This window comes from Acartia tonsa, chromosome 14, assembly GCF_053477335.1.
Source record: "Acartia tonsa isolate MP-2025a chromosome 14, ASM5347733v1, whole genome shotgun sequence".
NCBI lineage: Eukaryota > Metazoa > Arthropoda > Copepoda > Calanoida > Acartiidae > Acartia > Acartia tonsa.
The window spans coordinates 30,537,634-30,562,321 of NC_137273.1; the positions used below are offsets into that span (position 1 = coordinate 30,537,634).

General features: G+C 32.3%; 1 protein-coding gene across 4 annotated transcripts in view; it reads left to right on the forward strand.

Moving 5' to 3' along the window:
• Positions 1–24,688, forward strand: part of LOC145306577 (RNA-binding protein Musashi homolog Rbp6-like) — a 168,081-nt gene that overhangs the window by 53,180 nt on the left and 90,213 nt on the right. For all 4 annotated transcript variants that reach the window (XM_080148779.1, XM_080148780.1, XM_080148781.1 and 1 more), the window contains exons 5-6: positions 7,597–7,638; positions 23,171–23,263. In XM_080148779.1, coding sequence (XP_080004905.1) covers positions 7,597–7,638; positions 23,171–23,263 — 135 coding nt within the window. The remainder of the gene's footprint in view (positions 1–7,596; positions 7,639–23,170; positions 23,264–24,688) is intronic.

Genomic DNA, 24,688 nt, shown 5'->3' on the forward strand with positions numbered 1-24,688 from the left:
CCCTAAAGGCCTCTAGGGGCGTAGCCGCTAGTTTTAAATATACTTACAATTAGAAATTGCTAGATTTTTATTGATTGTTACAGGAGTTTGAAAGTTGCAAAGTTTTAAACCAATAAGACAATTCTAACAATCTTGAAACTACGATTAGAGCTATTCATTATGAACGTACGGACCTTAAACATAAATATATGTGTATAAAAAGCTTTTAACATGAAAAAGCCAACAGCTAAGAAAAATGAAGAATAGACGGGGAAAAATGAACCCACCCTCATTTTTCACCCATTCAATTGTTTTTGCTTAGAGTAGACAAAATCTTAGGGATCTTAAGGGATAAGACAATAAACGATAAATTGATGGACAAACCAAATGATGATAAACATAATTACCTCTTGTGTTGCCCAAATCTATCAGTTAAGTTAGACACTGCTGGCTTAAACGAATCAAGATTTAATAAAAGTACCCAAAGTTTTTATCCAACGGATAAGAGCGCGTGTTTATAAAACATTGGGTGAGAATTAATTTTGGGTCCCTTTATTAAACACTAGCGGCTACGCCCTTAGAGGCCTCTAGTGGCATTAAAATGTTTTTTTTTATATTTTAGATATCTAATTTGAGAAATAATTTGTCTATGTTAAATCAACTGTTTAATTCATGTCTCTACGCAGCGCCACTACGCTAGCGACACTATGCGGCGGGAATATTTAATTTTTTTCTCGATTTTATTATGATTTCTCTTGGGAGGGTGGTGGTACCCTCCCCCAAAATAGTTCTTAGGACCTATGAGAAGCTACCCTGTTAAGGAGAACCCGATCGGTTCAGCGGTAAGCGAGATCCTTCGGTACAAACACACAGACAGACACACAAATAGACAAACAGACATCCTGTTACTTTAGTTTAAGGATTGATTGTTTGGTTCAAACTAGCAATGTTTAAACTTTTCCATTAACAATTTTAATTAATATAAATGTTAAATTTGTTTATCCATCATTGGGAAATATTTTTGTACATTGTTTACTTAGCTGGATCTTTAAATCATTTTAGTGGTGAGCCAGATCGGAATGAACCAACTTTCCACCAATGAGAGCACAGCATTTTATGAAATGCCGCGCTGTGATTGGCTGAAATTCGGCGCACCCCGATCTGGCTCACCACTAAAATGATTTAAAGATCCAGCTCTGGAAATTTTATATTCTTAAAATTTAAATATAATAATGTTAATGAAATTAAAACAAAATTGCCTAGAATTAGTTTCTTTAAAAGTTTTATAAATATATTGAAGCGTTATTGTCTAACTTTAAGCCTAGTTTAAGACACAATAACATGTAAACGGATTTAGATTCTAAAAAAAAAAATAACATTAATATTAATTTACTTACAGGAAGATGACATAGGACTAAAATAGGTTCCCAAAGTTTTATAAACATATTTGTTGATTTTAAAACTTTGGGTACTTTTATAAAATATTAACAAGCAGCTTTTACACTTTTTATATTGCTTTTATCTACAGTAGGGATAATTTTGTTTATTATCATGTGGGATTTACATCAATCTTTTCGTCCATTGTCTTATTCCTTGAAAACCCTAATCTCAAACAATAAAACTAGTTTCAATCTACCATTTTTATTATTTTACAATTCGCGGAAAACTGTTTATATAATAGAAATAGAAAATTACTTAATATTCAGTTGCTATAACCCTTTCCTTGATAAATTTTAGTAAAAGTTACCGCTATGTAAATGAACCGTGGAAGCTTAAATTCTTTTAAACAGATAAAAGAGAGACAAAATGAGGGGGGGGGGGAGTTTTTTTTTGAGTTTTTATAAATGTTGCCCTTACGCTGAATAGCTTAATTCTTGTCCTGTACAAATATTATTCTTCTCTAAAACTGATTATGATAGTTTAAGCGGTTTATAAGATCTTACTGAGCATATAATTAGACAATCAGACATCTTGTTGCATAAAAAAGATATTTTGATATAATTTGTATCTTTTAACAATTTTCAATTATACAATTGTATTCTTTTTTGGGGGGATAGATAGAAAGATCAAAGAGATAGATAGGTAGATAAAAAGGTAGATAGATAGATAAATTTATACACAAACAAAAATATCTCAAATTTTCTCTTGCATCAAATTTAGATAAGAAAAAAAATTATGCATTTCTCTCTCTCTCCCTCTCTCTCTTACTCTCTATCTCTCTCTCTATACATATTTTTCCTTCTCTCTTTCTTTCTTTCTCTCCCTGTCTCTTTCTCTCTCTCTCTTTTCCTTCATCTCCCTTATCTCTCTCTTTCTCACTCTTCCTCTCTCTTTACCCTTTTCAGTTTCTCTCATTTCTTTAGTATTTTTCCTTTTCTCTCTTTCTGTTGGTCTGTATCTCTCTCTCTCTCTCTCTCTCTCTCTCTCTCTCTCTCTCTCTCTCTCACTCTCTTTCTGTTGGTCTGTATCTCTTTCTCTCTCTTTCTCACTCTTTCTTTCTCTTTACCCTTTTCTTTTTCTCTCATTTCTGCAGTATTTTTCATTTTATCTCTTTCTGTTGGTCTGTATCTCTCTTTCTCTCTCTCTCTCTCTCTCTCTCTCTCTCTCTCTCTCTCTCTCTCTCTCTCTCTCTCTCTCTCTCTCTCTCTCTCTCTCTCTCTCTCTCTCTCTCTCTCTCTCTCTCTTTCTGTTGGTCTGTATCTCTCTCTCTTTCTCTTTCTGTTGGTCTGTATCTCTCTCTCTCTTTGTCTGTGTCTTTCTTGTTTTTTCTCTTTCTGTTGGTCTTTCTCTCTCTTTCTCTCTCTCTCTCTCTCTCTCTCTCTCTCTCTCTTTCTGTTGGTCTGAATCCCTCTCTCTCTCTTTGTCTGTATCTTTCTTATTTTTTCTCTTTCTGTATTTTTCCTTTTCTCTCTTTCTGTTGGTCTGTATCTCTCTCTCTCTCTCACTCTCTTTTTTTTTCTTTCTGTTGGTCTGTATCTCTCTCTCTCTCTTTCTGTTGGTCTGTATCTCTATCTCTCTCTCTCTCTCTCTCTCTCTCTCTCTCTCTTTCTGTTGGTCTGTATCTCTATCTCTCACTCTCTCTCTTTCTGTTGGTCTGTAACCCTCTCTCTCTCTCTTTGTCTGTGTCTTTCTTGTTTTTTCTCTTTCTGAAATTCTGTATGTCTAAATACATTTCCTCTTTTAGTCAACTTTTACTTTTTTTTTAGTTTTTATCTTTTTATCTCTCTCTGTCTTCTCTCTTCTAGCCATTGCTCACCTAGCATCGATTAAATGGTTGATAATAGAGATCTTAACTTACATACAAAAGATTTATTTACTTTATTTTCTCGTATTCATTCGAATCCGGTGGATAGGAACCGGTTCTCATCCATACGAAAAAACTAAGTGTCTTAACCATGACACTTTGGTTAAGTATGACTTCCGAATTTGCAGGAAGTTCTAGAGATCTTAGTTTTACGGACAAAAACCCCCAATACCAGGAACCATCAAGTTTCAACAGCAGGTTTGAGTATAGATTTATTGATACAAACTATTTCAAAGTCCTGAAATTACAAAATCAATTAATACAAAATTCCAGTTTTTATAACCACGTAATATTATTTGCTTTTAAAAAATCTTTTTTTCTACGGTTAAGAATCTTTGGGTACTTTGGCTTTAAAGGAAAATTATTTGGTTTAATAGATCATTGTTAAGTGCAAAAATAAAGGCACATAAAAATTACTAAAACATAATAATTGAATCATAATAAAGTTTCATGTTTAGCTGGCTAAAGCCTTTTAAACTTAATAAATCCGTCCTATACGCCATTCAATTTAAATAAAATGAACAAAATCTACCTGAAGTTCTTAAGGTTTAAAGCCCCTGGTATACTAGGGTTGTTCACGCACTATGAGACCAATGATAGGCCCAACTTTATTCTCCGAAATCTTCATCCACTCACATATCATTCAAAAGTAAAGAACGTGGACACATCAAAACATAAACAACATTCCATGCCGCGTCTCTTTAGGAAAGGAAAGTCAAACAAAGACGACATTTGCGCCGAATTGGAATTATGAATAAGGGAATTAATTTCGATCTTGATAAACACAAAGCTTCCTCGAAAAGAGGTTAAGACACTAAGTTTAGCATCGTATTATGTCCAGCTTTCTACGAATATAAAAATGTACAATCATAAGATTAAAACCAGTTTTTTAACCAGTGCCTTTGGAACTTCGGGGCTAAAAAAAACTAGTTTTAATCTCATAATTGTACATTCTATCTCCGCGGAAAGCCGTTTATAATACGATGCGAGAAATAACTATTCTTACATCCAAGGAAAGAACTGACATAGAACATGATTTTACATTTGTTGGCTAAAAAACTTTAGGAATTTTTCATTAAATCTTCAGAGTGTTATACTAATGAGCAGTGTAAAACCTTTCCACCAATAATACAACATTATACTTAGTTTACATTGATTTATTTTCCATTGTCTTATCCCTTTTCATCCGATTTTACATGCTTGAATATTGCATGCGAATTTAGGCCCCTTTAATTTTGCAATTTTTACAGCTTTTTGAGATTTTATTCGCCGCCTATTTTAGACATTTTTTTCTTCCTATCCCTTTTTTTTCTCTCTCTTTCTCTCTCTGTCTCTCTTTATGTCTCTCTCTCTGTCTCTCGCTCTCTCGCCCTCTCTCTCTGTCTTTCCCTCTCTCTCTCGCCCTCTCTCTCTGTCTTTCCCTCTCTCTCACTCTTTCCCCCTCTCTCTCTCTTTCCCCCTCTCTCTCTCTGTCTATCTCTCTCTCTCTCTCTTTCCCTCTCTCTGTCTCTATCTATCTATTTCTTAAGTGATACGGGAATGTTTTCAGCTTATATAGTTTGAATTTAGAAGGTTTTAGGCTGCCTCGACAATAGATCCGATTTATATACAGTATCTGCGCCCCTAAAAAGACATTATTGTTGCACATATTGACACAAATTGAAATTTATGAAATTAAGGTGTATCTTCTTTATAAATAATACCTTTTCTACCCAAATTGCGACCGACTAAACCTTATTTTTAAGAATTGTACATTTTTTAAAAGTACTGTTTTTAGATTCTTAAAATTTTGACATTTTTTGGTCTTACGTCTTAAGTGGTTGACTCACCCCTATGGAAAATGGCCTTAAACCTGCATAGAATATATTTAATATATAGGAACTTTGCTACCTTTGAAAATAGTTTCCCTAGATTTTTTATAGTTTGTATTTGTAAATTGTTTGTGTGTTGATATTTATAATAGAAATAATCTGTAATGGGTCACTTTATTTTACACCTTTATCTACAACAAGAACAACTATCCTTATACTAAAGTAACAGGATGTTTGTCTGTGTGTCTGTACCGAAGGATCTCACTAACCGCTGAACCGATCGGGTTCTTCTTAACAGGGTAGCTTCTCATAGGTCTTGGGAAGGTTTATAACTATTTGGGGGGAGGGTACCACCACCCTCCCAAGAGAAATCACCATAAAATCGAAAAAAATTGAAATATTTCCACCGCATAGTGTCGCTAGCGTAGTCGCGCTGCGTAGAGAAAAAAATTTAACAGCTGATAACATAGACAAATTATTTCTCAAATTAGATATTTAAAGAAAAAGAAAAACATTTAAATGCCACTAGAGGCCTCTAGGGGCGTAACCGCTAGTATCCATAAAAGCAAGGAAGGGAAAGGACATTAGACAGTAAATTACACTGGTACCCAAAAACAGATGATGGGATCCTACAGAATAAGACAATGAACAAATCTATAATATAGCTTTATATAAAGATAACTACCTCCCTTCCTTTTTGAATGACCTTATTCGTCTGCTATCAAATTATTTCCTGATACTAGGCTGTGTTAATACACACCACACCATTGGTTGATTTTCAATGACCCAATTGATAGACGGCACAAGGACAGTGCGATGGGGAGATACAGTTATTTATCCCTTTCCCTCTCTAGTGTTTTACTCTAATAGACAATTAACGATAAATTTAAATACATCCATAATTTAGAAAGCGTAGCAACTCTATAATCATTACAAAAATTTCCGTACGTCCATTTTAACATGTTGATTTTTTTTACTTTTTTAACAACAAATTATTATGTGATCTAATCATCCGATTGATCTGATTTTTGGTATATTGATTCCTGGGACAACAAAGTATAATGTTATAAGCGAAGCAACTCTATAATCAAGTCCTAAATATGTAAGTATGTCCATAAACATTATCCTGTATAAAGCAGTTTTTCAACAAATTTACTTACAATTTTGCTTCGACTCTTATACATTTATATTCTGATTATTCAGTTCTGACACTATATAAGTGTTCATATCCGTTTGTCCTACCTTTTCAGTGCTTCGCTTTTATGGATGTTGTCATCCTTGTTTGATTTAGATTTATGTATCTAGATCTTCTATGTTTATTGGTTACGGATGACATGATTGTAATAATAGTTTTGCATATATTGATAAGAAAATGGATATAAATATACGTGTATATTATGACAAAATGGGAAAAATTGTCGTCACTTTAACATGGACATCACTTAATGGTCAGTTCGTTCATCCAGTAACATTTGAGGTGATGGGGAAAAAGGGGGTGGATCGTTATTTTGGCCAACTAAAAGTTTCACTTTATTAGAGAACATGATAATCTGGTGTTAAGATCCGAGTGATTATAAATCCATCTTTATAGTGTTTCATATTCGCAAACATACCATAGTGTAATAGAAATATAAGAATAGAAGCATATTCTGAACCCATTTTTCGTCAAATCTAAGAAGGAACATTTCTAGGAGACAAAAGTATTGTTTACTTTTTTTTAAGAATCCACCTCTGTTTGAAGCTTTCAAATTTAAGACGAAATTTTTGGGCAATTAAGTCTGATTCAGCAAAGCTTTCTACTAAAAAAATATACTGTTTACAGCTGACTTTTATCTATGTACTAAATGAAAAAAAACATGCATTGGTAACAAAATGTGTACACAATTTCAACCAATGAGATTTAATGTATGTTCCAATGCGATTCTCCTATTGGCTCAATCAGACATTATCTCTCTTGTCTTACTACCTTTATTCATAGTGTAGAGGAGAGGGGGGGGGGGGAGGTGACATTGGATTGTATATTATACTTTATCCCAAAGTTTATAAACGCGTTCTAGTATTTGTTGGCTGGCTTTAAAACTTTGGGTACTTTCATTAAATCTTGTATGGCTAGTAGTGTTAACTTTTCCACACTGATTTTCATCTAAAGAAGGGGCTATAATTGGGTTGTACATTAATTTATTGATTATTGTCTTATCCCTTAAGATTCGTGATTTCCTATGTGTAAAGTTCTACTGCTGATAGCATGAAAACAAATGGAAGGAGAAAGAGGTGTAGATTAATCATAAATTGTATTTTTTATCAGGCATCTAAAGGTATAAGACAATGGCGGATAAATTGATGTACTGTACGTACATCCCCAATGATGATACACAAAATTACTTCTGACTTAGTAGTTGAAACGTTTGAACTCTCAGTTAAATAAGCCAACCAATCAAAACCTTCTTTTATATTCACCTTGATACTAATATTTTCAAAATTAATGTGTTCTATTTATTTCAGATTGACCCCAAAGTTGCATTCCCAAGAAGAGCTCACCCTAAGGTAAGGTTTAGATTATAGAGTACCTACGCTTTTTTAGAAAATGAGTGTCTTCGTCTGTAGCCTCTAGGCGCTTTTTTTATTAGTGCTTAATGATAAGAATATTTTAAAAAACTAACACTAATGTTTAAAAATCCGCTGAATGAAAAACTGCGAATTGAGAAACTAGAACACAATATAATTAAAGAGTAGCTGGGATACTCTAAACAAGGATGACAACATCCATAAAAGCGAAGCACTGAAACGGTAGGACAAACGGACATTAACACTTATATATTGTCAGAGCTAAATAATCAGAATATAAATATATAAGAGTCGAAGCAAAATTCTAAGTAAATTTGTTTTAAAAAATGCTTTATACAGGATAATGTTTATGGACATACCTACATTTTAAGGACTTGATTATAGAGTTGCTTCGCTTATAACATTATACTTTGTTCTCCCAGGAATCAATATACAAAAAATCAGATCAATCGGATGATTTGATCACATAAAAATTTGTTGTTAAAAAAGTAAAAAAATCAACATGTTTAAAACGGACGTACGGACATTTTAGTAATGATTATAGAGTTGCTACGCTTTCTAAATCGTACCTAACTATTAAAGGAATCACCATGCAAAATTTGAAATCGATAGGACAATCCTAACATGCCTAAATTAACGAAAAAAGCTATCCGTTACGGACGTACGGACGGACCGATCCTAATAATAGAAAAGCTTCGCTTTTAAAAATAAAGATTAAAACAAATTGAAACATTCCTAGAGAACAAATTACTTTATGCTTGTCAAAATTTTGTTTTACAAGATGGAGTCGTTTTTTTAGGGATCTTAAGGGATAAGACAAAGGGCAATGACTTGATGTACACCCTCAATTATGATAAACCAAATTTACCCCTTCTGTATATTTCAATTAGTACTTCAAATGTATGGAAATGACAAATTAAAATTCAATAAAAGTCCCCAAAGTTGTTAAGCCAACGAATAGGAATTTTTGGGGACTAGTGTAATAAACAGCTAATATATTACCTCCCTCCCCCATGATAAGATAAGCAAAATTATCCCTTTGTAGAAAAGTTTTGACACTTCTATTTTGCTGAAACAAATTGATATTTAAGAAATATCAACAAAGTTTCTGGGCTAACGAATGCCAGATTGCGTCTAGAAAACTTCGGGGACCAGCAACATTTACAGTCGAATCATCCCTCCCTCCCTGATAGTAATGGATCTAAATATCCTTTTTTATGTGCTGTAACATTCATTTTATATCAATTTCGCGAACCCGCCTTTTTGATCACATTAAAGAGAAAGCTTGGATTTTTATGTTTCTCATTTTTTTGCTAAAAGTATAAAAGTTAGATATAAGTCGAAAAATGTTTAAGAAAATTATAATTTTTCATCATAATTGACGAAGCAGTGTTAGGCTAATAATAAAAAATCAGTAAGGCATTGTTACATGTTGCTTCAACAACTTTGGGGACTTTTATTGAACTTTGATTGCTCCGTTCATCAAGTTGAGTGTCCAATTAAGGGGTAATTTTGTGTGTCATGATTGGGGATGTACGTCAGTTTATCGGCCACTGTCTTATCCCTTTAGATCCCTGGCGTTTCCACAGTATTTTAAATTATGACAAATATTCTCTGCTGTTTTGATAAAACTGCGCATAAACATTCTATTGCTGCGCTCGTAATTGTTTGTATAGTTCCAAAATATGTACAGTAGGAAACTTTTATCCTCTCGTAATATAAGAGATCTTAAAGGATAAGACAATAAGACGATAATTAATATACACCCCCACTTACGATAAACAGAGTGTGTTGAAAAAACGTTGGTACCAATATAGGTTCAATGTCCCCTTACTAGCTTATTTAGAGAATTGAACAGACTGTATAAAAATGTCAAAGGAATGTTGAAGGTCCGCTTTTGCAGTACGTCGGTCAGCTGAATCTTAGTTTCCGATTTTGTACGTATCACCCTTATCCGATCTCAATAGTTACTACTAGCTAAAAAAGCTTCAAACTTCAAAAAGAAATATAAATTTGAAAAATTAAAATTTTTAATGCATAATTTTATTTTTCCTTTGACCAGAGTAGCTGAAAATAGCTTTTGCAATAGTTGAGTTATCTGTCGTACAACTTCGGAAATCAGGGAACAAATGGGTAATCAATTTTCAGTTGATCAGTACGTCTGATAAACAAGCCCATTTTTTTGCATGGTGTATATTAACTTCTGCATATTATCATATTCTCAAAAAGACACAATAGGTAATAAATACAGTATAGGACGAGACATTGGGCTGTAAATTATATAGGTACCCAAGGGGTTATACACGGGTTCTCTTAGGCACTATTAATAAGATCTTTGAATGGTGTCTCCAAAAAACAGCCTTGTTACGTCATAAGAATGAGGGATTATCCATATCGTTTCTAGGGGTTATCTTTCCCACTTCTCATCTCATTTCCCTTATTTTTATGACGTTATATGGCTGTTTTTTGAGACACATTGTCCAGCTACCTAGCAATGTTAAAACTTTTTCTCGTATTCATTCGAATCCGGTGGATATGAACCGGTTCTCATCCATACGAAAAAACTATGTCTAGCATCGTATTATATCCAGCTTTCTACGAATATAAAAATGTACAATCATAAGATTAAAACCAGTTTTTTTAGCCCGTGCCTAGGGCACCTAGGGGCTAAAAAACTGGTTTTAATCTTATAATTGTACATTCTATATCCGCGGAAAGCCGTTTATAATACGATGAAAGAAATAACTATTAACCTATGATTTTTATCTTTAGAAAGGGTAATTTTGAAAATCTTAATTTCGTTGTGAATATTAATCTATGAATCAAATGTTTTGTGCATTAAGGGGTGTTTAAAGCTGGGATGTCAATGCTTTTTGTAATGTTGTAATAATATGCGATTTTCATGATTTAATAATGTGATACAAATGCGCGGAAGTGATTTCTCACCATCTATAATACAAAGTAGAACGATGTCTGTCTGTCCGTCTGTCTGTCCGTCCGTCCCTTAAGATCTCGGTAACCACTGAACCGATTGGATTCTACTCTTCAGGGTATATACCTATTGGTCCTGTGGTGGTTTTAAGCTATTTTCTTGGGGGGTGGGACACCCCCAACCCCCCCAAAAACAAAAAAATCCCCCCCATTTTTTTTTTTTGATGATATATAGTTTGAAGAAGATGAGGATCCAAATTTTTTTTTTTTATGTATAATTGATATACAGTTTGAAGAAGATGAGGATCCAATTTTTTTTTTTTTTTGATGTATAATTATAATATGATGAAGATGAAGATCCACCACATGAACTACCTTATTTTTTTAATTACCTCCTGAGGCAAAGCCCCTAGAGGCTAGGGGCGAAGCCGCTAGTTTGCATATAAAGTATATCACTAGCGCGATACAGGGAGGGAGGGACATTGGGCTGTTACTGTTTACCCCCAAAGTTTTATAGTTACATTTTCTTATTCGTTGGCGTAACAACTTTTTGGCTTTTTGAATTTTGATTGGTTGGTTCATTAAGTTGAGTGTCCAAATGTTTCAACCACTAATAGCAATCTAAATAACGGATAATTTTGTATATAATTATTAGGGATGTACCTCTTTATAACGGTCATTGTCTTGTTCCTTTATATCCCTGAGAGCGATAGCTTTAACAAAGATAAATGTACTAAGAAGCGCAGCAATATATATTGTTTCTAAGGTTAAAACATGAATAAAAGAGACCATTACTGACATATTATCGATAAACTTAATTCTAATAACAATTTGATTTATATTCAGAGGAGCTTTGGAAAAACTTTCTTAAAATTGAAAACTTAATTGGATCAGTGGATTGTGACTGAAAAATAAAAGAACTTTATTTGTATTTCTTTTGGTCTGGTTTTAAGCTATTTTCAAGTCTTTCACTAAGGAGAAATAAATTTAACTTTTTACTGAAAATTTAAATTAATCTTACTACCTAAGCAAAAATAAAATGAAAATCTTTTATTTTTTTTCATTTTTTTCAGGAAGGAATCGTATATTAGATTGCAAATCTTGTTAGTCTCCAAAGTTTTTTTTGATGCTGTGAGTATTGGTGCAAAAAATATGACGTAAAAAAAAATTAGCCAATTAGAGGCCGTTATTGACCAATGGTAAAATTTATAGTGGCCTCTCATTGGCTATTTTTTTTGTTACGTCATATTTTTTTGCACCAATACTCACAGCATCTTTTTTTTTATACGTGTCTTATAACCTTGAGTGCTTTTATTAAGTCTTGATTGATTAGTTCTAACTTTTCAACCAATGAAGCAAAGCCAAAGCAAAAGCCAGAGCAAAGTTTGTTCATTATGTACATAAATTTATCGTCCATTGTCTTATCCCTAAAGATCCGTGATTTTTTTTGACCTAAGCGTAATTCATATCGATGGAAAGGAAAGATAAATTAAGGACACAGAAAATTTTTGTAAAAAATGTTTTGGGGATTTTAGGATTAGGACTTTAGGGTATAAATTTACTGGTACCCAAAGTTTAACTGATTGGTTGCTACAAACTCTCAGAACAAGAACTTTTACCAATTATTTTAACTTACATAAAGGTTCAAATCCATGATTATTGTCTTATCTATTACTAGCGGCTTCGCCCCTAGCCTCTAGGGGCTTTGCCCCAAGATTTTTCGTATTTATGATTTAAAAGAAAAATTTTAAATAAGAATTTTTTTTTTTTTGGGGGGGGGAGGTTGGGTGTATCCCACCCCCCCAAGAAAATAGTTATAAACCTTCCCGGGGCCTATGAGAAGCTACCCTGTAAAGGAGAACCCGATCGGTTCAGCGGTTAGCGAGATCCTTCGCTACAAACAAACAGACATCGTTCTACTTTGTATTATAGACTAGCGGCTACGCCCCTAGAAGCCTCTAGGGGCACTGCACTAGTAGGAGAAGGAAAAGTCGACCTCATCCTATTTTTGAGTTTCCAAATAGTAATAAAAATTATTTTTGGGGGGAGAGGGTGGTTAAGACACCCTCTCGAAAAATAGTTTAAAACCTTCCCAGGACCTATAAGAAGTTTCACTGTAAAGGATAACAATATCGGTTCAGCGGTTAGCGAGATCCTTCGGGACAGACAAAAAAAACGCTCACTACTTTATATTATCCCTGAATTATAGACTGTTTGATCTTAAGGGATAAGACAATGGACCAAAAAAATACCTCGTAGGCAGATTAAGTGATTGGTTTAAACCTATTTAATTAGAGTACCCAAAATATTTTGAGCAAATGAATAAGAAAACGTTGGTATACAACTTTGGTTACAAGTGTAATTTACAGTCCAATGTCCCCTCTTTTCCTGACTATTGTTTTTTAAAACACATATCTTAATCACGTGAGAGATTTGGTGTGCCTTCATTTCCGCAAAACTTTAAATCAACAGAACAGCAAATTACTATGTACAATAGCTTCTATTTGATTCACTGTCATCATTAAATTTGCAAATACAAGTGGCTACTCCCCTTCACACCTTTTAGGGCAATTAAGAGGGGGGGGGGGGAATCCCCACAAATTATGAAAATTAAAACAACTTTTTTTGTGGGTCGATTTCTTTTTGGAGGTTGGTACTCTCCTCCCCCAAAATTATAAACTTTAGCAGTACCTAAATGGAAACTCTATTGGTTCAACTGTTCGCGAGATCTTTCAGTGCACACACACACACACACAAAAAGACGCAGATCATGTTACTTTTATATAAGGATTTTGTCTTTTTTTCAATATGAAACACTATGCTGTTTGTGTTAATATGCGGCAGTGAATACCCACCAAAAGGTTTAACTTTTAGATTGATTGAATTTTGCGAGATGTCAGATTTTATTCAATTTGAAAAAAATCAAATTTGTCAGTAGCCAGGGAGGGAGGGAGGGGACATTGAACTGTAAATTATACTGGTCCCCAAAGTTTTATAAACAGAGTCTGTCATTCAATGGCAATTAATTAAATATATCTTAATTAATGGGACCAATATTTTAATCTACAGAAGGGGTAACTTTGTATTTTATAATTGGGGACATTTTCAATTATGTTATTCTATAAGTAGAATTGATTGACTATAAATTAAAAGGATAATTAGGTAATTACAATTATTCTTTTTTTATGAAATAGTTTAGATTAATTCCTTTTTTTTCAAGAATGGGATAAATAGCTTAAAACCAGTGCAATAAACAAACAAATGTACAAATAGGCTTTTAAAGGAAAAGACAGAAACCCCAAAAGTAAGACACAGAGGTGGACTGTTTCAACCTCCTGCCTGACCAATAAAGGATCGAACAATTGCTGGGAGGGAGGGGACATTGGACTGTAAATTATACTGGTCCCTGAAGTTTTTGAAACATGATATCTCAATTTTTAGCTTAAAAGCTTTGAGGACTTTTTTTTAACCAACAATTCTAATCTCCAGAAGGGGTTATGTTATTTACAATCATTGGTGATGTACATTAATTTTTGGACCATTGTCTTATCCCCCTAAGCTCCCTGGGAATATTTGATTTGGCGAATGACCAGTATTATCCATTAGAATATGTTGCCTTAAAATAATCAAAAACTTGTTCTCATATAAAAAATGAAAAAAATTATGACAATTTCTTTTTTTCTGAATTATCTAAAATTTTGCTTTAATTCATTAATCATAAAAAAGTTTTTTTTATATTCAATGGGAATTGATTATTTTTTATTTGAAATAAATCTATAATATTGATTTACCCCTTAACATCTAGCAGTTACGAAGGGCAGTAAAATAGCCTAAAACTATAAGGTTTAAGTGAAGTTTACCCTGATATTGACATTTCAATCTGATCGGTAGTTGATATTGACAGACAAACAAAAAAAATCTTACTACTGTCTAAGTACTAGCGGCTTCGCCCCTAGCCTCTAGGGGCCTTGCCCCAAGAGGTTTGATCAAACTTATTTTTCGTATTTTAGATTTAAAAGAAAAATTTCAACAAAACATTTTTTTCTTTCACTATTCTAATTTTAGTTTTAAAAGAAAAAAAGATTTGGGAGAGGGGGGTATAAAAATAGTTATAAACCTTCCCGGGACCTATGAAAAGCTACCCTGTAAAGGAGAACCCGATCGGTTCAGCAGTTAGCGAGATCCTTCGCTACAAACAAACAGACCAACAAACAGACAAACAAACAGACAAACAAACAGACAAACAAACAGACAAACAAACAGACAAACAAACAGACAAACAAACAGACAAACAAACAGACAAACAAACAGACAAACAAACAGACAAACAAACAGACAAACAAACAGACAAACAAACAGACAAACAAACAGACAAACAAACAGACAAACAAACAGACAAACAAACAGACAAACAAACAGACAAACAAACAGACAAACAAACAGACAAACAAACAGACAAACAAACAGACAAACAAACAGACAAACAAACAGACAAACAAACAGACAAACAAACAGACAAACAAACAGACAAATAAACAGACAAACAAACAGACAAACAAACAGACAAACAAACAGACAAACAAACAGACAAACAAACAGACAAACAAACAGACAAACAAACAGACAAACAAACAGACAAACAAACAGACAAACAAACAGACAAACAAACAAACAGAAAAACAAACAGACAAACAAACAGACAAACAAACAGACAAACAAACAGACAAACAAACAGACAAACAAACAGACAAACAAACAGACAAACAAACAGACAAACAAACAGACAAACAAACAGATAAGCAAACAGACAAACAAACAGACAAACAAACAGACAAACAAACAGACAAACAAACAGACAAACAAACAGACAAACAAACAGACAAACAAACAGACAAACAAACAGACAAACAAACAGACAAACAAACACACAGACATAAAGACATCTACTAAAATAAAAATCATCAATTGATACAAGTTTTGTTACTCGGGCTTTCGGGTTTTAATCTTATTATTTTTTTATTTAATATCAACGGAAATCTGTCTATAATACGAACTTTTATTATTCTATTTATGAAGTCTCCAAAGGACATGATCAGTTTTACCAATGAATGTCTAAAATTGTAATTGGCAAGAGCAAGCTAGGTCGAATATCTACAGGACACAATTTCCCCAATACCCAGGGCTCTAAAGGAATAAGACAATAAATTGTGTATGATCAAAATTATTCAAATATTAATTGTTGGTCTAAAAGTTAGGACAAACCAATCAAGATTAGATAAAGGTTACAGGTTAAGCATAAGATATCCTATATCTATAAAACTTTGGGTACCAGTATAATTTTCAGAATAAAACTTTGGGTACCAGTATAATATTCAGTAGCATGTTCTTTTCTCCCTGCCTATATCCCACATCCCACCAAAATAATGATTACTAAGCAGATTTTTATTCAGGCTGCCAACAATTACTTTAAAGTTGTATACAGATCATATTATCATGCATTGTTTAGAATCAAACTATCAAATGTTTGTTATAGCTTGTTCAATTAAATATTTTAAAACTACCTAGTTTTTATTAAATCTTAATTTATCTTACCTTTTTATCAGATAAGTTGATCTTAAAATCAAAGTGTTAAAAAACTTCCTTTAAATACTTTTTAAAAGTTGCCTAGATTTACAACAAAATAGCCTAAAACTGTCCTGAAATCTTCCCAAAAACGAAGATCCTAATCAGTTCAGTGGCTAATGTGATCTTAACTGAACAAAAGCGAAAAAAACACCTTACTACATTATATGATAGGATAAACTCAAATGTATTTTGAATGAAAACTGTAGTAAAACAAATTTTTGATTGCAATTTGATAAAATGTACATCAAATAAAAACATACAACATCTTTAGCTTTCTCCGTACGTGTATATGCTATATATGAGACTTTGACTCTGAATTATAGAGTTAAAATGGACTAACCTTAATTTAGCAGTAAGGTCTTTTTTAATGTTGTTAGCTTAAGATCTCAGTAAAGGTTAGGGTTCTCCATTTAAGAGAAGCTTTACAAAGATGATTTTAGACGTTTTCATTTTTAGATTTAAGAATAGTGTTGGTTATTTTGTGTTTTTAGCTTTTCTGTACATTTTAGTATACAGAGCCCCTAGATGCTAGAAGTGCAGGCGTTAATGAAATATATTTAAGTATTTAGACGACAAGGTTGTTAAAGAAAATATAAGTTTATCTTATGATCTTCTTGTGGTTTATATGTCCCTTTAATACATTAGATTAGATTTTTAGACAGAATTGGCCAAAACAGGGAGTTTAACTACTCTTTTTGAAAAAAATGAAACATTAAAATAGGTTTTTACCACTCTAATGATCCTCAATTGCTTTATTTGTATCTAAGTTACTTTAAACTAGATTTCTATACAGCAAAATAGGAGTTTGATCACTCTAAAAATCCTTAAATGTTGTGCATGTCCATCAATTTAAAAAAAACAAAACATTAAAAGGTATTAAAATAGATTTTTGAGCACTCTTATGATCATCTAATGGTCTACATGTCTCTTAGTTACTTTAAAGTAGATATCTAGACAGCAAATTAGGAGTTTGATCACTCTAATAATCCTCTCTTGGTGTGCATGTCCCTCACTTGTAAAAAACATTAAAAGGCATTAAAATACTGTCTCAGATTCGTCAAATTCTTCTCACATTTGTGCATGCACCACACCAGGTGGATACTATTGGAATTTACATTTCTGCACTGCTTAGCCTGAAAAGAATCCGTATTTAGAGTAACAGGATCTGTCTGTACCAAAGAATCTGGCTAACCGCCAAATATACAGCATGACCCTCGAAAAAGTATTTTTAAGCATCTGCAGCCCTTATTTCTCAATGAATTATAAAAAAATGCATATGTCCTTGTTCTCCATAGTATTCCACATAAGTAGATATAAAAATATTTTTTTTTACCTCCATTAACACCGGAGATTTTTAGAGCTAAAGTTTTGAAAAAGTGACTGAGGAAAAAGTAACTTTTAACATGAAACGACTTTTTTAGCAAAATTAAGGTAGAAATCCTTTTATTTTTGTTACTAGCAGAAACTTTATACAAAAATGAAATAAAAAATTTAGTTTTTGAGTAAAAAGCATTTTTTTACACATATTTTTTGAGTCTTTTTAGTTTAATGATGTTTTGAAAAACTTACTTATTAGGCAAAATTGTTTAAGATTAAAAAACCAAATAAATCTTTATGAATATAGCAGGAAAATTGTTTTTGTTTCACAATCCTAACTTTAATAACAAAAAAGTTATAAAGAAAATAAAATTAAAACATAATGATTTTTTTGTCTAAAAAGCTTAATTAACCCCCTATTAAATTATTGAGATGTCAGAAAAGTAGGCGGAGCAACTGTCATAATTAATCCTTTTCTCAAATAAGGGTTAATAAATAACCTAAAATTTGCAAATAATCAATTCATTCAGTAGTATTTTATGCCATTAAAAATTTATATTTTTTGGTGGAATAAAAAAGAAATAATTAGTTAACTTGTTTTTCTTTGTGTATCATTATTCAGTTGCTAGAAAAACATAATATAACCATCCAAAAAATAAGAGAAACAAAAAAAAATTCTTTTTCTCAGTCACTTTTTTCAAAACTTTAGCTCTAAAAATCTCCGGTGTTAATGGAGGTAAAAAAAATATTTTTATATCTACTTATGTGGAATACTATGGAGAACAAGGACATAAGCATTTTTTTATAATTCATTGAGAAATAAGGGCTGCAGATGCTTAAAAATACTTTTTCGAGGGTCATGCTGTATATGGTTCTCCTTTGCAGTGTAGCGTCTTGTAGTCCTGGGAAGGTATATAGCTATTTAGGGAGAGGGTACTTTGGTTGGGCCGCCTCCACCCCTCAAGTACCCCTAGAGGCCTCTAGGGGGCGTAGCCTCTAGTTACAATGATATTAATAAATAAAATGGTCATAGCTGACATAATAACAATATTCTAATAACATTATGACTATATTTATATTATGACTTTAAATAGAAATATGGACTAGGCGAGAAAAAAATTGAAAAGATCAAATTTTGTACTTAAAGTGACAAAATGTTCAAATTAGGAAATTGAAATTAAAATTGTTGTCCATCAAAAAACACACCCTTTTACATATATTACTCTTTTTTCCATTTACAGTGGAAAAATACATTGGCTTAAAAGAATTGTTTTCGGCTTTGTAAAATAAAACAAAAATACAGTAAACTTATGCATTAGGTGAAATATTTAAGAATCTGAAAGCTCCATATTGAGCAGAAAGTATTTCACTGTGCATTTTTAATTTCCTCCCCTCGCCTCCCCTTTTTCTCCTATTGCCCATCATAGCGCTTTCAGCACAAGCAGTTTTTTTTCGCGAATTTTTGCTATTCGTGGAGGGAAAAGATAGATGCAATTAGAAATTTTTAACACACGCACGCAACACGAGTTCTGCTAAACTCGGTATCCAAATCTTTTTTTAAATTTTTACAGTACATATGTAAAATTAAGTAAATCTAACTAATAAATATTTTTTTTATAAAGCTGATGTAAATTCCAAAAAAAAAGAGAGAGAGAGAGAGAGAGAGAGAGAGAGAGAGAGAGAGAGAGAGAGAGAGAGAGAGAGAGAGAGAGAGAGAGAGAGAGAGAGAGAGAGAGAGAGAGAGAGAGAGAGAGAGAGAGAGAGAGATAAAGAGAGAGATTTAGAATAAATGATAAAAGTTTAACCAATAATTGTCTCAAAACAATTTAAAGTAAAATTTCTATCAAAATCCTTCTGGTCGAAAAGTGAATATGACATATAACCAACCCCCTAATTGATTTTACAATAGACTAGTTTAGTAAAGGTTACATGAGCCCGGGGCTAGCAAGATTCTTTTTGCTTTAAATTGTAAAAAAGAGTTGGTGGTCAAGAAATAGGTCCGATTAATGAAATCACAAAAATCTTAAGATGGGGGGGGGGGGGGGGTGGATGGCTACAGATGCCACAATAGCTTTTGAAGGTATTTTACTAAATTTTAATGAATTATGCAATCATACCATAGTTGGTAGATAGCAGGGTCAGGAAGGTATGAATCTGAGTCCGCTTGATGTCAGGGAGGTGATCTATCTATCTATCTATCTATCTATCTATCTATCTATCTATCTATCTATCTATCTATCTATCTATCTATCTATCTATCTATCTATCTATCTATCTATCTATCTATCTATCTATCTATCTATCTATCTATCTATCTATCTATCTATCTATCTATCTATCTATCTATCTATCTATCTATCTATCTATCTATCTATCTATCTATCTATCTATCTATCTATCTATCTATCTATCTATCTATCTATCTATCTATCTATCTATCTATCTATCTATCTATCTATCTATCTATCTATCTATCTATCTATCTATCTATCTATCTATCTATCTATCTATCTATCTATCTATCTATCTATCTATCTATCTATCTATCTATCTATCTATCTATCTATCTATCTATCTATCTATCTATCTATCTATCTATCTATCTATCTATCTATCTAAAAAGAAATTGTTATTCTAAGAAGAGAAATAAAAATAAAATTAGCATTTTTGTTGTATAAAAGTGCACTCTCACACTCTCACACGCCTATCTAAACAAATTTGTCGCCTAAATGCTAATTCTTAACATTTAATGAATTAACAAGAATAAGTATATCCAGAATTGCACTAGACGCAAAAGTTTTATCTTCTAAAAACTTTGGGTATCTACATTAAATCTTAATTGGTTGTTTCAAACTAGCTGTAAACTTTTAAGCAAATAAATTTAATCTTAGTAGGTGTAATTTTGTTTACTAGCCGCAACGCCCCCCAGAACCTCTGGGGACACTTCAAGTGGGAGAGGTAAAAGTCGATCACCCCCTCATTATATATTTCAACTTATTTTTTGGGGGGTATAGAGTTAATATTTTTGGGAGGGTGAAGATACCCTCCGCAAAAATAGTTAAAACCTTCCCTGGGCTTGTGAGAAGCTTAATTGTGAAGGAGAACCATCAGCGGTTAGCGAAATCCTTTGCTACAGTCAAAAAGGCCTATTACTTTCTATAATAGGATTATCACAGGCATTGTACATTAATTCATTGTCCTATCCCTTATGATTCCTGAGTATATCTAATAAGATCTAAATCTCAAAAACAATATTATCGTCTATGACTAAGTAGCTGCATTTACATAATAATGTTTTTTCAGTAAGATCTCATGAATCGCTGGCACCTACTCAAAAAGTATATTGGCGCCTCTACCTCCTCAATTTTCTCCTATCCATTATTAAACATTTTACAGGCGGACGTACAGACAAACGTCATATATTGAGTAGCTTCGCTACTATAAATGCAGCTAAATAAATAAAATGCCGCAAAGTCAAAGGGAATTAATGTTAATGTCTAAACAAGAAAAAAAAGACTTAAAACTTAATTTTATTGCTCAGGAACAAAGAGATAATCTTTAGTTTTTTTTTTTATAAAGTAGTAAGGTATTTTTGTTTGTAGCCTAAGATTTCAATAATTGCTAGACCGGTTGAGTTCTTCAATTTATGGAATCTTCTTATAGGTCCCTCGATGGTTTTAGGCTATTTTATTTTTAAATCTAAGTTTGGGTTTAGCCTATTTTTCTACTTTTCTTACTCCTTTGAATACAGAGCTCCTAGATGCTAGGAGCGCAGCCACTAGTTGAAAATATAAAGTAACACTTAACTTGGATTTAATTAAAACCCTTAAATTATTGTATTCTAGTCTCAGATACATTGTACTAGTACCCAAAGTTTTATTTATACGTATCCTTAGGGGACTTAAAAACTGTACAAAAACTAGCAGTCTACAAATTTCTCTACCAATATGGGGCAATTTTCTTCATCAAAATTTAAAATGTACATCAATTTATCGTCCATTGTCTTATCTTTGACTAATAATAATATTATCTGAGATTTAAAATATTTAAAATTCCTGATATAACACAACAAAACAATGCTAAACATTGTGTCGAAACAAATATTTTACAAGGTTAATTATATCCATAAATAGCGCACCAATAACGAGATTTTAAAGATTAAATTTTATAATATTTGGCATCTATGGGCTCTATATTTGAGGAAGCAGGTAGAAGGAAGTACAATATACTTACAGTTGAAAATAAAATAGCCTAAAACTATTCCAAGACCTATAAAAAGCGTCCTTAAATGTATTTTAATCGGTTTACTCGTTAGAATGATTTTAAGGGACAAACACAAAAAATCATATCTAAAATAATAGTTAAGTATAATCCAGTTAAATATGCGATATAAAATAAACTGTGGATAAATCAAAATAATAGAAATAGTAGACCCATCCCTCATTGCTAGACTTTAATATCATTAATACCAACAGTGGGACATACGGACATATTGTAGGGTAGCTTCGCTACCACAAAAAATGTTTAAAAGTAGCTTGCATTGATAAGTGTGACTTAAATTATTTGTTAAAACTATGCCTAACTATGCCGGGAATGTAAAAATTTATCCTAATTCTTATGTTTCAATGAAAATTTTTCTAAATCCTAACAGTTGGGACAATAGATTGATTTTTATTTAATAAAGCTGTTGATAGGATTTTGATTGGGATCTTATCCAAGTGATCTTAAGGGATAAGACAATGAACGATAAATTGATGTACATTTCCAATGATGATACACAACAATATCCTTTTTGTAGATTGCAATTAGTGGTTGAAACGTTTGAGCGCTCAACTTAACAAATAAACCATTATGAATTGTATAGTATATAGTCCCCAAAGTTGCTGAGCCAACGTTAGTATGCATAAAACTTTGGGGACTAGAGTAATAAACACCTTTTTAAGCCAATGAAAGAAAAAAATTTAAATAATTAACACATAATTGTACAATAATCATTTTAAAATCCTCACTAAACAAATACCTCACAGACATTTTATTTAAAATAGTAAACAAAAACAATAATATTAATAGTGCAGATTTAATTTGAGAATAGAATTAACGTTATCATGGAGTATTACAAAATCTAAAAAAAGGGCATTGGACTTTAAATCATACTTGTACCCAAAGTTTATGACCACGTTATCTTATGCGTCGACAGAAAAACGTTGGGTACTTTTATCTAATTTTGATTGGTTTGTTCCAAACTTTGTCTAAAATATGCAACCAATAATTGTAAAATACTCATGGAGTAATTTAGTTATAGATAGAAAGGATGTATAATATCAATTTATCGTCCATTGTCTTATCTCTTAAGAGTAGTTAGATATGTAGCAATAAATGATAATTTTAAGCGCTACCTTGACGTTCTTTTTCATAAACAAGAAATGTCCTAAAACCACCACAGGACCAGTAGCTATATTCCCTGATGTGTGAGCCCAATCGGTTCAGCGGTTGCCGAGATCTTAAACTTAAATGGGATAGACAGACAGCTTAAAATAATAATGATGACATGACCCTATTAAATTCTTATTGTTGATTTATAAATAACATAAAGAATTTTTTTGTTTCTGAGATTTTAATGAACCTTATCTTATTTCAGATGGTAACCAGGACCAAGAAGATTTTTGTGGGTGGCCTCTCCGCCCCAACCACAGTGGAAGATGTTAGGAACTATTTCCAACAGTTTGGAAAGGTAATATTTTATATAGAAAGTTGACAATTGAAGTAACAGGATGCCTGATTGCATGTAACTAAGGATCTCGCTAACCACTGAACCGAAATGGATGTTTCCTTTACAGTTAAGCTTCTTTTATAACTAATTTGGGGAAGGGTACCACCACTCTCCTTACAGAAATAGCTTCTAGAAAAAGATTAACCCTTCCCCCCAACTAAAATGAACTAAATTTAAAGATAGACTTCCCCATTTCAACCAAGTGCCACTAAAGTCCTCTAGTTTCAATATATTTACTATTTGAACAGTTTTGAAAGAAAATTATGAAAAGGTAGATTGCTACGAAGATTTGTAAACGTGTATTTTTATTTTTTTAAGGGGAGGGGGGAAATTTGTTGGGTTTAAAATTTATATGGGGGGGAAGGTCTTGATTTGAGGACCCCAAACTTTCAGTGCTGTCTAAGGTTGTCTTATCAACTTTTATTTAATCTTTAAAGAAATGGTATTTTGATAAGCCTAGCATTTTGTTATATTCGTTTAAAGATAAACATAATTATAAAAATACTTAGGACAAATATATCCAAAAGTATAGCGCAGCAATAACAAGCTTTCATTTTTTATTTAGCAGGGATGGTTAATACCTTCACAAGTATGACATCTTAATGTAAAATAGCTTAAAACCATTATATACATTCAGTACATTTCTTGAAAAGCAAAATTTCATGGGTCTAGCGGTTAACGAGATCTTAAGCCTCTGTTGATAAACCTTATTTTTCTATTTACTTACATTATTCAATTCGAGAAAAGTGTAAAAGAATATAATTTTGAAAGCTACGTCCTAAAATTAATTTTCCAAAAAATTTGCTGCGATTGCAAATTTTGATTCTGATTTTAGAATGACCTAAAATCTATTAAAACACACGTGAGCGCGCACATGAGCGCGTTGTGACGTGCACAAATAATCCAGGGATATTAAGGGTTAAGACAATGGATGATAAATTTAATCCCACCTCACTATTATAAATTTATAATTATCCTTTTTGTAGAATAAAACTATCAATAGAAAAGTTTTTTTTAAGTTTGGACATTTTTGTCCGTGCTGTACTAAAATTTCCTTTTTAAACTATTAATCGTTTAAGAGGGAGGGGCCTATAAATTATCATGGTACCTAAACTTTTATAATCACTCGTCCTTATGCGCTGTTTAAAACTTTGGGTACTTTTATTAGATATTGATTGGTTGGTATAAACTAGCACAGTACTATCTTTTCAACCAATAATTTTAATCTACAGAAGTGGTGATATTGTTTATTATAATTGAGGATATAGTCGATTGTCTTATCCCTAAATATCCCTGACTAAACACATGCAAAGGAAGTTCTGTAAATTCCAGATTGCAAAGTCACAAAAACTCAGAAACTCGAGGGATAGAGCAATTTTAAAAAAG